Source organism: Malassezia vespertilionis, chromosome 4 (genome assembly GCF_029542925.1).
Source record: "Malassezia vespertilionis chromosome 4, complete sequence".
Classification (NCBI taxonomy): Eukaryota; Fungi; Basidiomycota; class Malasseziomycetes; order Malasseziales; family Malasseziaceae; genus Malassezia; species Malassezia vespertilionis.
The window spans coordinates 338,837-351,391 of record NC_079250.1 but is presented as its reverse complement, the minus strand read 5'-3'; the positions used below and the strand labels follow the sequence as shown (position 1 = coordinate 351,391).

At 59.6% G+C, this 12,555-nt stretch overlaps 7 protein-coding genes across 7 annotated transcripts; 4 read left to right on the top strand and 3 right to left on the bottom strand.

Annotated features, from left to right (window-relative positions):
- Nucleotides 1-130: 130 nt before the first annotated feature.
- FOL3_2 (dihydrofolate synthase) lies at nucleotides 131-3,199 on the bottom strand (the record flags this gene model as incomplete). Its single annotated transcript, XM_056206989.1, has 1 exon — nucleotides 131-3,199. The coding sequence occupies one exon, from the start codon at nucleotides 3,197-3,199 to the stop codon at nucleotides 131-133; it is 3,069 nt and encodes a 1,022-aa protein (XP_056062964.1).
- A 347-nt stretch (nucleotides 3,200-3,546) lies between these two features.
- MVES1_002156 (uncharacterized protein) lies at nucleotides 3,547-4,026 on the bottom strand (the record flags this gene model as incomplete). Its single annotated transcript, XM_056206988.1, has 1 exon — nucleotides 3,547-4,026. The coding sequence occupies one exon, from the start codon at nucleotides 4,024-4,026 to the stop codon at nucleotides 3,547-3,549; it is 480 nt and encodes a 159-aa protein (XP_056062963.1).
- Nucleotides 4,027-4,227: 201 nt separating this feature from the next.
- On the top strand, nucleotides 4,228-6,045 carry MVES1_002155 (uncharacterized protein; the record flags this gene model as incomplete). Its single annotated transcript, XM_056206987.1, has 1 exon — nucleotides 4,228-6,045. One exon carries the CDS (start codon nucleotides 4,228-4,230, stop codon nucleotides 6,043-6,045), a length of 1,818 nt encoding a protein of 605 aa, XP_056062962.1.
- Nucleotides 6,046-6,111: 66 nt separating this feature from the next.
- On the bottom strand, nucleotides 6,112-7,176 carry NEP1 (rRNA small subunit pseudouridine methyltransferase Nep1; the record flags this gene model as incomplete). The annotated part of the gene is made up of 1 exon (XM_056206986.1): nucleotides 6,112-7,176. The coding sequence occupies one exon, from the start codon at nucleotides 7,174-7,176 to the stop codon at nucleotides 6,112-6,114; it is 1,065 nt and encodes a 354-aa protein (XP_056062961.1).
- Nucleotides 7,177-7,270: 94 nt separating this feature from the next.
- MBP1 (Transcription factor mbp1 (MBF subunit p120)) lies at nucleotides 7,271-9,364 on the top strand (the record flags this gene model as incomplete). The annotated part of the gene is made up of 1 exon (XM_056206985.1): nucleotides 7,271-9,364. The coding sequence occupies one exon, from the start codon at nucleotides 7,271-7,273 to the stop codon at nucleotides 9,362-9,364; it is 2,094 nt and encodes a 697-aa protein (XP_056062960.1).
- Nucleotides 9,365-9,847: 483 nt separating this feature from the next.
- On the top strand, nucleotides 9,848-11,374 carry GRC3 (Polynucleotide 5'-hydroxyl-kinase grc3; the record flags this gene model as incomplete). The annotated part of the gene is made up of 1 exon (XM_056206984.1): nucleotides 9,848-11,374. The coding sequence occupies one exon, from the start codon at nucleotides 9,848-9,850 to the stop codon at nucleotides 11,372-11,374; it is 1,527 nt and encodes a 508-aa protein (XP_056062959.1).
- Nucleotides 11,375-11,433: 59 nt separating this feature from the next.
- Nucleotides 11,434-12,553, top strand: FLX1 (mitochondrial FAD carrier protein flx1; the record flags this gene model as incomplete). The annotated part of the gene is made up of 2 exons (XM_056206983.1): nucleotides 11,434-11,792; nucleotides 11,818-12,553. 2 exons carry the CDS (start codon nucleotides 11,434-11,436, stop codon nucleotides 12,551-12,553), a joined length of 1,095 nt encoding a protein of 364 aa, XP_056062958.1.
- Between the last annotated feature and the right edge of the window lie 2 nt (nucleotides 12,554-12,555).

Sequence of the window (12,555 nt, the reverse complement as noted above, 5' to 3'; positions counted from 1 at the left end):
TGCACCCGGCGCTCTGCAGTCGCAGCGAAGAAACACCGCTAGGGACTACATACCTCGACTACCCTAATCACACACCCTCGCTTTCCGTACCCAATGACCAGACGATGTTTGCGGGTTGTGAGCAGAATTATTACTGTGTAGTCCAGCTGCGTTCATACGCATGCCGCTGCTGCTCCAAGTACGCTTGCTCTTGGGCAAGCCGCTGCTGCTCCCGGGCCAAGCGCTCGTGCTCCATGGCAAAGCGCTGCTGCGCCGAGAGACGCTCAAAAGCAAGACGTTCCTGCTCCTGGTTCTGGTGCTCCAAACGCATCTGCTCGAGGCGCGCTTGTACAAGTGCCTCCTCGCTCTGCTCGGCACGCTGGCTGAGCCACTCGATGCGTTGGCGCTCTGCACGGTCCTGCTTGGCGCGCTCGGCCGCAAGCTGCTTTTGCACTTCGAGGTAGCGCAGATCAGCCTTGGACCAACTCGAGGGGTTTGAAGCGGCCTGGCCCGGCGTCGCGACGTGCGTCGTAGCCGCCTGCAATTCAGACGCATCCTGAAAGTCGGAGACCAGTGCTTCGGTCGAAACATTCGCCGAGTTCTGTGTATCGAAGAACGCAGGAGTCTCGGCGCCGGTGCGCACGGAATAGTGCAGCGTGCTGGGCGAGCCAGGCACAGTTCCCTGAGGCGTGGCTGCGCGAATGTCAGCGGGAGCAGTTGCAGGCAAATGAGCAGGCTTTTGCAGTGTCCCTGCAGGCGCCGTGGCTGTGTTCTGCAAGTACAGCATCGCGGTTTGTGTATTGGGCGGTGCCAGGACAAGTGCAGGTGGACTGTATGCCTGCTGCGGCATGTTTCGGTTCTGCGCCAAGGGCCCAGGGCCGTACATGCTGCTCGGCCGGCTAAGCCTCGAGACCATGGGCTGCGGCGCGGTGGCCTCGGCACGGCGCGTGTACGAAGGAAGCTGCGACACATTACGCATCGAGCGGCTGGGCGCAAGGTAAGACGATTGTGTGTCATGTGCACGCATCGGCGCGGCGTGCTGCGCTGCATGCTGCTTGGAAGGCTCAAACTCGCCCTGCTCGGCGACTGGCGTGATGCTCTGCGGCTGGAAAAGGTTCTCTTTGCTGCCGTTGCGAAGAAGAGACTTGAAGTGCTCGATGCGCTCTTCTTTGGCTGCGCGATGTGCCTCGATCTCGTCTTGAGACACACCCTCAATCACGTCGGTAGCGTCGCCCAGCGGCTGCGTAAACAGGAGCTTGGCGGCTTCGGAGGCGTGGCCGTGCTGCTGCGTAGAGTCCGAGTTTTTGCTGCGCTGCGATAGGCGGCGCAGGACGCCCGGCTGATGCGCCGACTGCGTTGGCTGGACGGGCGACGCTGGATGCACCAGAATAGATTGCACTGGCGGCGCTGGCGCACCCCTCCATGGCGTGTGCTGCAGAGGTTCGATCGGCACTCTTGGCTCGGTGTATCGCTCGGCGGCGAAGCCAGCAGGCATGACACCCAGCGCAGACGGAGGGAAATCCATCGTGACAGGAGGTGGTGCAACAAAAGAGGGCGGATGGACGGGCTGCACGGCGTCGAGTTGGTCTTCTTCCGTGGCTGCAGTCAAGAGTTCGGGATTGCCACGCCCAGTAATGCGTGCCTGAGTAGGCGATGCGTACATGGGTGCAAACAGCTTTGCAAGGCGAGGATGCGTCTTGCCATTGGAGGCAGCAAACATGGCTTTCAGGCGCGAAAAGCGTTCGCGCTTGCGCTTGCTCTTGTTGCGGGTCGGCTCGGTACTGGGGTTGGCAGGCAACATGGGGTGCGCGCTACCAGGAGCAGAAAGCCACACGGGCTGTGTGGGGATAGTAGAGGCCGCAGGTGCTGGCGCCGATGAGTAGACAAGCGCTGGCATGGGCGCTGATGCTGGCATGGGCGCTGGTGCTGGCATGGGCGCTGGTGCTGGCGCTGGCATGGGCGCTGGCATGGGCGCTGGCATGGGCGCTGGCACTGGCATGGGCGCGGATCCATGCGCAGGCATGGAATAATACGGCGCGAATCCATTCGCAGGCATGGAAAACGGCGGCGCAAGCGGCGGTGCTGCTCCAGACATGCCTGCACCTGCCGTCCCAGACACAGGTGCCATCACAGGCACTGTTTCATGCAACTTGGGCTGCGTCACAGCTTGATTCTCCGTCAGCGGCATCCTCCGCATACGCGAAGGCTTGGCATGCTTCGACACATCATCCGCAGCACTTGCTTCGTACTGTATCGGCGCAACGCTCGCAGTACGAGCAGATCCCTCGGCAAGCGTACCTTGCAAACCGGGGCCAATCACAAGCGCGGTTTGAGGAATGCCTGCACTGAGCTTGGAGCGCGATTTGCCCGCACCGCCAGCCTTGGACCCCAACTGTACCGACGGCGTCGATTGCCGACGATCCCATCCCGGCCGATCCCAAACAACACCCATGTCTGCAAGCTTGGCGCGTGCCTCGTCGCCCACAGCACTGTGTGCGCGAGCCATGCTCATGAGTGCGGCAAGTTGGTGCGTCTGTACGGTCAATGGCGCGTTCGAATCCGGAGCATGAACTGTGGGCCCGACACCAACATAGTTCTTGCGCGCGGGGTTTCCGCCGCCCTGGGCTACATGCACCTTGTACCCTTTGCGGTAGTTGGGGTACGAATGAGCATGATAATTCGCGTAAGGGTTTGCTTGCACGGACGACGAGTGCGACGAAGGCTCGGCGGGCTTTGCAATCGAATACGCGGGCTGGTGATACACAATCGCAGCGCCAGTGTTCATGCCGGGCGAGTAGTCATGGTCCGCGGGCAGAGCGGGCAGCTCCAATTCCTGAATCGAAAATCCTTTGCGCACCCTGACAACAACCTCGTCACCGTGCTCGAGTGCGTCGCACTTGTGGCCGTCTTCGAGCGTCATGCCGTGCAGGACATCGTCGCGCTGCGCGCCCTGCGTGCCGCCTTGAACCTGGAGTAGCTCAATCATTTTCAGTCGCCATCCCTCGATCGTGGTCTGCTTGAGCTGCTCGCTGTGCGTCATGGTCTGCACGGGTGGCGCATGCTTCTGTCCCATGAGAATGCGAAGCACCGAGAGCCGCAGCAACGCGATTTCCGAGTCCGATGGTGGGATCGGAAACGGCATCGTAAACTGGGGCAGCGGTGCCTCGGAGCGCAAAATAATCAGGGGCGTGTTTGGACCCACATTGCTTGGTTGCTCCATCGTGACAACCCAGATCCAAGGTGCTTGCGCGCGCAGAACGGGGCGACGCGGGCGCCCGTGCATTTGCGCAAATAATTAAACCTTGCAGCTCCACATGCACTCGCTGCCAAATCCGGCCAAATGTGGACACACATGGCGGACACCAATCCGTGCAAACCAATTGCGTGCGAAATTCAGGAGTGCATCCAGCGGAACCAGTTCCAGCAGGAGCGGTGTGAGCATCTGGTCAAGAAACTGTACTATTGCTGTGCAAACTTCTATCGGGAACATGGGCGGGAACAACGGGGTGTGAGCTGCCCGCTGCCCGAGACGGTCGATAAGAAACTCGAGAGCTGGGGCGAGCGTCGCTAGTGTGGTGTGGGCGAGGTGCCGAGCGCATCAAAGAACGCACGCGCAGGTGAGGCGAGTCCATCGCTCGCGTCATCCGGCACGCTCTCTGCAGAGCTCGCGGTAAGTGGGCTGCTCGGGGGTGGACGCTGCGGCAATCCCCGGGGTGGGCTTTGGGGTGAACCACGCTTGTCTCGCATTCCCATAGACAATGCAAAACTATCCAATGTCGTTTGCCGCGAATCCGTGTGCTTTGTGCGCTTCGCCGTAGGGGTATCCGTAGCGCCCCGCCACACTTGCTCGATGTCTGCAAACGTATCGCGGCTGCGCTGCAGTCTTGCGTCGCAGCGTGGTGAGGGCGATTTGGGTATAGCTTCGTCGCGTGTAAGCGACATGCGCGCGAGTGCACGGTACTTGGGCATCGTTTGCGACAGGCCGTGCGCCCACGGGAAAACGTCATCCTGTGCCCGCCGTGGCGACGCCGCAATGCCTTGACGCATTGGAAGAGGTGACACCTGTGTGCTCTCTTCGCACGCGCGCTTCCGTCTCCGCTCTGGAGTCGACGCGTGCGCTCGGATCCAGCCAGACGAGGCAGGCGGCATGTCTGCGCTGCGCAGCGCGCGCGGTGCAAGTGGAAGTTACTTGCACGTGACTTTTGCACGGAGTGTTGGTCTTGCTGCGCGTTTGTTGTTCGTCCTACGATGCTCGCTGTGGCCGCGCACAGCGCGGAGAACGCGGCTCAACACACGCCGGACGACTCGGACTTTCAGGACATGTCACAGTCTGGGTTGTTTGCGCCGAGCGCGCCGCAACCTATTTCTGATAAAAGCGTGCGTGAGTGCAGTCTCGTGCATGGACTTGTTCCCGTATCGAGCCGCTTTTGGTTCGGCGTGTTTGACGAGCAAGCGATGCCGCATCCCGAGGTGCTAAATAGCGGGAATGGCCTGCAAGCAGCTGCCTTTCCTCTCGATCTCTCCGTCGAGCGGCCCGAGCGAATGCACTGGTTCAGTGTGGATGAGGATTTGGTCTATCTGAGCTTCTCGCAGGACTGGGGCCCGCTCAATATCGCCATGTTTTACCGTTTCTGCGTGCATGTGCACCAGATGCTGATCGATAAAGAGATGCAAGATGCACATGTGGTCCTGTATACAAGCACACATCCCCACCACAAAGCGAACGCGGCATTGCTTTGCGCTCTCTACGCCATGACCATTGACCACATTTGCCCCGCGGACGCGTTCTACCCTTACAGCGAGATCGAGTTTGTTCCTTTTCGCGATGCGGGCTACGGCCGCGGAGACTTCAGCTTGACAATCCAGGACATCTTGTACGGGATGCGCCGAGCGTTGGACAACCACTTGCTGGATCTCACCACGTTTGATCTGGGAGAGTACGAACACTACGAGCAAGTTCATAATGGAGACTGGAACTGGATCACGCCCCAGTTCCTAGCATTTGCGAGTCCCAAAGACAAGGGGTACATGGCGGCACTCACCCTCGCGAATGGCAGCACCGCGACAGCAGCATTGCGGCACACTATGGTGCCGCAAGCACTGCAGCAAACGATCCGGTACTTTAAGGACCACAATGTTGGACTTGTCGTGCGGCTCAATAACCCTCTGTACAACTGCTCCGCGTTCGAGCAAGCGGGCATCACGCACCTCGACATGTACTTTGACGACGGCTCGAATCCCTCTGACGAAATTGTGCGTACATTTATCCACGAGGCAGATCGGTCCATCCGGAACAAGCGTGCGATTGCAGTCCACTGCAAGGCAGGGCTTGGCCGCACCGGTGTGTTGATCGGCGCGTACCTGATCTGGAAATACGGGTTCACAGCGAGCGAAGCAATTGGGTACATGCGCATGATGCGGCCAGGCTGTGTTGTCGGGCCGCAACAACATTATATGTACGAAAATGCAATGCGCTGGGTGCGATGGGGCGCCCAAGACCAATTACGCGCAGAGTTTGCTTCCAGCGCGCCAGTGCCTTCGACCCCCTCTGTGAAACGCGCCCAAGATGTGGCAGTTTCCCCAAGAACAAAACCCACCCCCTGTGTCGGCCAGCCGCGCAAGAGCCCGAGCCCCAAACGGAAAAGGATGCTCGGTGCAGATACCAGCATGCAGTCGCGCAAGGTGTCTGGCGACAGCAGTGCATCCCACGACAGCGCCAGTGCGCGCAGCATCTCGGATGAGTTTGATGCACACACCGTAGAGACCCTCACTCGCCCGCCATGCACCGATGCCGAGGTCCTTGGCGTATTGGAGCCGTCAACGCCGCCGCGCGCAAGTCCGACGGCAACAGCGGCGCTCAATGCGCAACGCATGGCGCCTGCTTCGGCCTCGCCAGAGCGCGCAACCTCTCCTACACGCCCACGACGTGCCATGGCACTAGCACAGCCAGCCATACGCAGTGCCGTACCCGTGCGTGCAAAAACCTCGCCGCGAGCCGCAACGCGCGTGGAAACAGAGAATGTGCCGCCAAGGCTCGTGCGTTCGCCTGTACGGCCACGGACATAGCTGTATGTACCAACGGAACATGGAATGGGCAATGCGCCCTTTTGTGCGTCGTATTCGCTACTGTGTTTATACAATTCCCCACAGGTCCTCGAGGCTGCAGCAAAACTTGCCGCACGCGACGCTCGCGCTGAGGCTGTACTCGCTAATGGAAATCTTTTCGTCGACAAACGCATCCGCAAAATTGTCCTCGCCGTGGGCCATTGCACCTACAAACACGGCCAAGTTTTCGTTGGGGGAGATGGAGGAGAGGTAGGAAGAAAGCCGCTGGACCGGGGCATTGTACGAAAGGGTAATCTTGCGCGTGTTTGGGGGAAAGTAGTCTGTCACGGGGTTCTTGACGACGCGCAAAAGCTTTTCGGATCCGCGCATACTGCGGATGCTAAGACGGTGAAGGAGCTGGACCATCAAGCCGCTGAATCGCTTAAACGTGCGTGGGATACGCACCTGGGGATTCACCTCGACCAGCACGCCTTTGGCCGTGTGAATGTAGACCTGCAAGAGCCCCGCCTTGTTCAGTGGCGAGTCAAGCAGCGTGAGCAGACACTGGTGTGTAATATCAGGGCGTGCCTCGCTAATGTCGCGGCCCATCTTCGCGAGCACTTTTTGGTGGTCGTCGCAGTTGAGCAGTGCGTACTTTTCGCCAGCGTCCTTGTTGCCGCGCGCATGCGTCGCACTCCCGCTCGAAATCTTGTATGCCTCGAGACACGCCTGCTCAAGCACAACAATCAAGCGGCGCGACTGGTTCTTTTCTGCGTTCGTCTTGGGGATTTTGGGAGCTTGGGGGACAAGCGTTGGGCCCGTTCGCTTCGACGTTGTGGCGCCCTGCTTCGCTTGCTCGGCTTGGAGCACATATGCGGGTGTGTGCGGCGCTGCGGTGGCAGACAGTTTTGATTTGCGCTCCGGCTCCGGCTCTGGCGTTGGCTCTGGCTCTGGCTCCGGCTCCGACTCCTGGTCGTCCTTCGACTCGTCCACGTACGGGTTCCGCAAGGACGTCACGGACCGCGAAGTCCGAAATGGGCGATTTTCGGGGAGTTGCGACATGCGCATACGCCCGCGGTGCGTTGGCTCTGACACCACGCTCCGCGCCTCATCGCGCTCGTCCGGCGAAAAATAGTCTTCTACGTCGGACATGACGAACAAAAACGCTGCGCGGCCGACACGTGCTGGAGGTGGAGGTGTGTATTGTCAAATTCGCCGACGCGTCGTCCCGCCGAGTTCCTTTGTCATGCCGTCCGTGCCGCAGGGGCAGATCTTTAAGGCGACGTACTCGGGTGTGCCCGTGTACGAATGCATCATCAAGGATGTCGCGGTGATGCGGAGACGCAGTGATGCGTGGCTGAATGCGACACAGATCCTGAAAGTGGTTGGGCTGGACAAGTCGCAGCGCACGCGTGTGCTGGAAAAGGAAGTACAGAAAGGAATTCACGAAAAGGTGCAAGGTGGGTACGGCAAGTACCAGGGTACCTGGATTCCAATGGATGTGGCGATTGCGCTGGCGGACCACTACCACATTCGCGAGCTCCTCGAGCCGATCACCTCGTTTGTTCCTTCGGAAAACTCGCCGCCGCCGGCGCCAAAGCACGCGATTGCATCGGCAGGGCGCCTCAAGAAAACAGCGAGTGATATCATGGAGTCGCGGCGCTTGCGTGCGTCCAGTGAGGAAAATAGCAGCGAGATCCTCAGTTACAACCGCTCCGATGGCAGCATCAGTCCCTCGCCGAGCGATATGAGCAGCGCGAGTCGTACACCGAGTCCGATTGGGCCGGATCAAGCGAAAGAGATGTACGCATCGCGCTACGATGCACGCAGCATGCAGCCTGGTGGACAGACTTTGTATACGCCGGGCGGCCGGGTCGCTACACCGCAAGGATACTATCCCTACGCGATCCAATCCACCCCTGTATATGAAGAGAGCGAGCCGCAAGCACGGTATGCCGAGATTATCCTTGACTATTTTATCAGCGAGACGACCACGATCCCACCGCTACTTGTCACCCCCCCACCCGACTTTGACCCGAACATGAGCATCGACGAGGATGAGCACACTGCGCTGCATTGGGCGTGTGCCATGGGCCGTATTCGCGTGGTGAAACTGCTGCTTTCTGCAGGCGCCGACGTATTCCGTGTGAACAGCAACGGGCAAACGGCGCTGATGCGTGCGGCCATGTTTAGCAACAATTACGATCTGCGTAAATTTCCCGAGTTGTTCGAGCTCTTACACCGCAGTATTCTCAACATTGACCGCAACGACCGCACCGTCTTCCACCATGTGGTCGACCTCGCGCTTAGCCGCGGAAAGCCACACGCGAGTCGGTACTACCTCGAGACGATGATCCATCGCCTCGCAGAGTACGGCGAACAGCTTGCAGATATTCTCAACTTCCAAGACGACGAGGGTGAGACAGCGCTCACCATGGCGTCCCGCGCGCGGTCCAAGCGCCTCGTCAAGCTGCTGCTCGAGCACGGCGCCGACTCAAAAATACGGAATCGCGAAGGGAAGAATGCAGAAGACTATATTGTCGAAGACGAGCGCCTCCGTGCAAGTCCGTCGCGCGCAGGGGGCATGGCAGGCGTACGGACCGATGGCTCGCTTGCGTCAACAGCACATACCTCGGAGGCGGGACAACGCGCGGGCGGGCGCGCCGTCGGGCTGGTCTCGACGCTTTTGCACGACCTCGCGGATAGTTACGATACAGAGCTTGCCGTTCTGGAAAAGAAACTCTCACATGCGCACTCGCTGCTTATCCAGATCCAAAGCGAGATTGCAGATAGCGATCGTACAGAGGCTTCCTTGCGCGCCGATGGCCGCAATGCGCAAGATGCCAGGGAACGTGTAGGCGCGTTGGAAGAGGCCTACCAATGCGCCGCGCGGAAACGCAAGGCAGTTGAGATGGAGCAGGCATGGGCAGCGACAGAGGGACAGCTCGCGCGCGCGCGCGACGCTGCACAACTTGCGCCGGGTCAGCTTGGCGCGGCGCCGAATGCGGACCCCAAGATTGCCGCACTTCTTGCCGCGCCGAGCGATTTGCACGCCGAATTGGCGCAGCTTGTGCAGCAAGTCAACGAGGCATTAGCACGTCGCGATGCTGCAGAAAAGGCACATCTTGAGGCATTGCGGACCGAAGGCACGGGGCGTACAATAACCATGTATCGACGCTTGATTGCGGCTGGTTGTGGAAACATTCCGATCAGTGAAGTCGATGGTGTGGTAAATATAGTGAGCGAGCACCTCGAGGAGCACGGCGCAGCCAAGCTTGAGGATGACGCACCTCCCAACGAGCCGCCGCGGATGGAGACGCCTCTCCAGCATGCGTCGTAGCCCGTCCTTGCACATATACACCAATATGCACATAATTACTCCACTTTTTCCTTCTTAACCCGCCGCTTCCTTGTCGTTGCACGCATGGCTGACGCGCCGATGAGTGCGCTTGCGATGCGCCGCGCACGCCTTGCAGCTGCGACTGCGGGGGAAGAGGGTACTGATGTAAACGAGGGTACAGAGCCAAGCAATCGCGCCAAAAAAATGCGCGCACGACCCGCAGCGGAAGAAAAAGAGCATCTAGCGCGCTCCTTCTCACCGCTACCTACACCACCGCAGCACTCCCCATTCCCTCCCTCCTCACCGCATCGCTCTGTATATACACCAACAACATCCAATTCGCAATGGGATCCTGCTACGCGGAGCATGCAATGTGCATTACAGGCCACCGAAATCCTACTCCTTCGAGGCCTTGCACTACTCCGTGTCGTGCGCGGCTCTATCTACTGTGCCGGAGCACGCTTGACGCCATCGTCTGCGTGCATGCGCATATATGCACCCGAAGTATATCCAGCTGCCGCCATCTACGCAGCGCCAGCGTCCGAAAAAGGCGGCGCATTCCCCGAGCACGACGCAGTGCTTTGCATCACCGCTAGCAGCCCTGGCATCGAGCGGATTGCGAGCGTGTGTCCACTTGCGGGCCCTGACCCATTTCTCCAAAGCACTGCCGCCCCACGCACATTCACGATTCTTGCCGACGCCGACGCATTCATCGTCCCACAGGAATGGCGCGCGTGCATAGACGAGATCCAATGTGCCAGCACGCCAAAGGTGCTTGTCCGTGGCCCCAAGAATGCGGGCAAGTCGAGCCTGGCAAAACTCTTGCTGAATGCGCTCCTTTCCACGCACCGCTTTGTCGCATTCCTCGACCTTGACATGGGCCAGCCCGAATTTGGGCCGCCTGGTTTTGTTGCGCTGCATGTTTTCGACGCGCATCAGGAGCCTGGTGTTTTTGGCCCTGCGTGGTGCCTTGCGCGCGTTCCTCTCCGTGCGCATTTCCTCGGGGACATATCGCCCCGCGAGGAGCCTGCTCAATACAGTGCAAGCGTCGCAGCGCTCCTTCGCTATTTTTCTACCGAGCTCCACATCTACAAAGACGAGTCGCAGGTTTTGCGGTGCCTGCACGTCGAGCCCAGCTCTACAAAGACGCAGCGCACGCCGACGACTATGCCGCTGATTGTCAATACGCACGGCTGGTCCAAAGGGCTCGGCGCCGATCTCGTGGACGCAGCAGCGCGCGCCCTCGGCCCGTCCCATGTATTTGCGTTGGCGGAGCAAGCTGGCTTGTGTGCGTGGCACGATACTGTATACGCGCGCGAAATACAGGATACAAGGCGGCGCACGGTCAACGCCGCCGAGGTCCGCCAGCTCGACCTGCTTGCATACTTGCATGCTACTCAGCTTCCGCGCCCTGCCATGTGCATTGCGCCGTGCTGGGACTTTACGCCACTGCTCGAGCGACGTCCGTACGTTGTCGACCTACGCACAGGTCTGGCCGGGGGTATTTCGATCCTCCCACTCGGCGCCCCCGTCGTGGAGCGTTTCGCCTTGCTTGCATTGAATGGCTCATTGGCTGCACTGGTCGCGCGCACGCCTGCGCGATCTACCCACAGCGATCCATGGCGCGCTGCTCTTTCGCAAGGTACGACACTGCCGAGTCATGCATTTGGCCTCGTGCTGCTCCGCTCGATCGACGAGCAGCGCGGTGCGCTGCATATGCTAACGCCGCTCTCGCCTGACATGCTTGCAGCGTACCTGGACGCGGAGTGCACCTCGCTTGGCCTGGTCAAAGGCGCACTGGAACTGCCGATCTGGGCTTCGCTGGACCAGCAGGCGTACGCGGACGCGGTCCAGCAGCGCCCTACAGAGCCAGGACAGCTCCTTGCGGGCGTGCCGCGATATCAAGTTCCGTACCTGGCGTGGCCCACAGAGCTGCTAGCCCAAGGTGCGATTGGCGCTCGCCCACGCAAGGTGCGACGCAATGTCATGCGCCGCGCGCACGCGAAATAGAAATGCATAGTGGAGGCGCTGCTTTCGAAGCAATGTGGAGTCATAGCTGGACGCCGACCATGTCGGCGAAGACGGAGCAGCCGCTCTCGTTCTTCGCGAATCCGGCGCTCGACCATGCCTTTGCCGGCACAACTGCCGGTGTGATTGGGACGCTGTGCATGAATCCAATGGACCTTGTTAAGACGCGCTTTCAAGTCAATACGTCTGCGTTTTCCTCAGATCCTGCGTTGCGCTCCGCATGCTACCAGCGTATTCACAGCAGGCCATGGCTCTTTTACCTTATGGGCGGCAAGCCAGGGGCCGACATTTTTGATGCAATGCATAGTATAGTGGACAAGCAAGGATGGGGGGGCTTGTACCGCGGCGTCGTGCCCAATATTGTAGGGAATGCGTCGAGCTGGGGGTTTTATTTTTTATGGTACGTGCTCACGCACTAATGGCAGGTATACTATGATCAAAGAGTACATGGCGAGCTCCTCCGTTGTGGACCAACCCGTAAGGCTGAGCGCGACGGATCATTTGCTCGCCGCGACAGAGAGTGGCGTCATCACCGCGCTCATGACCAATCCCATTTGGGTCGTCAAGACACGCATGTTTACCACGCCCTTAGAAAGTACCGCACTCAAGACGACCCAGCAAGGCAGCACTGCTCCGGAAGCCTACCGTGGCCTGTGGCATGGGCTTGTGCGCACCGTCCAGACAGAAGGCATCTGCGGCCTTTACCGCGGCGTTGGTCTCGCCGTGCTGGGCGTTTCCAACGGCGCAGTGCAGTTCATGGCCTACGAGCAGCTCAAGCAGTGGCGTACTGGACGCGAGCTTCGGCGGCGTGGTATTAAAGGACAGCTCTCCGAGGCACAACTTGACAGTGTCAAGCTGTGCAATTTCGAGTACACAGTCATCTCCGGCGCCGCAAAACTAGTGGCCATCACGTTGACGTACCCATATCAAGTCGTGCGCTCACGTATGCAAAACTATGTGACCAACCACTTGTACCCCAACACATGGACATGCGTTGTGAAAACCTTTCAAGCGGAAGGCGTGCGCGGTTTTTACCGCGGATTTGCGATGAATGCATTGCGCATTCTCCCAGGCACCTGCGTGACGTTTGTGGCGTACGAAAATGTTTCGTGGGCACTGCGTCGTGCGGCAGCTGCACGAGAAGATGCACTGCATCCATAGAT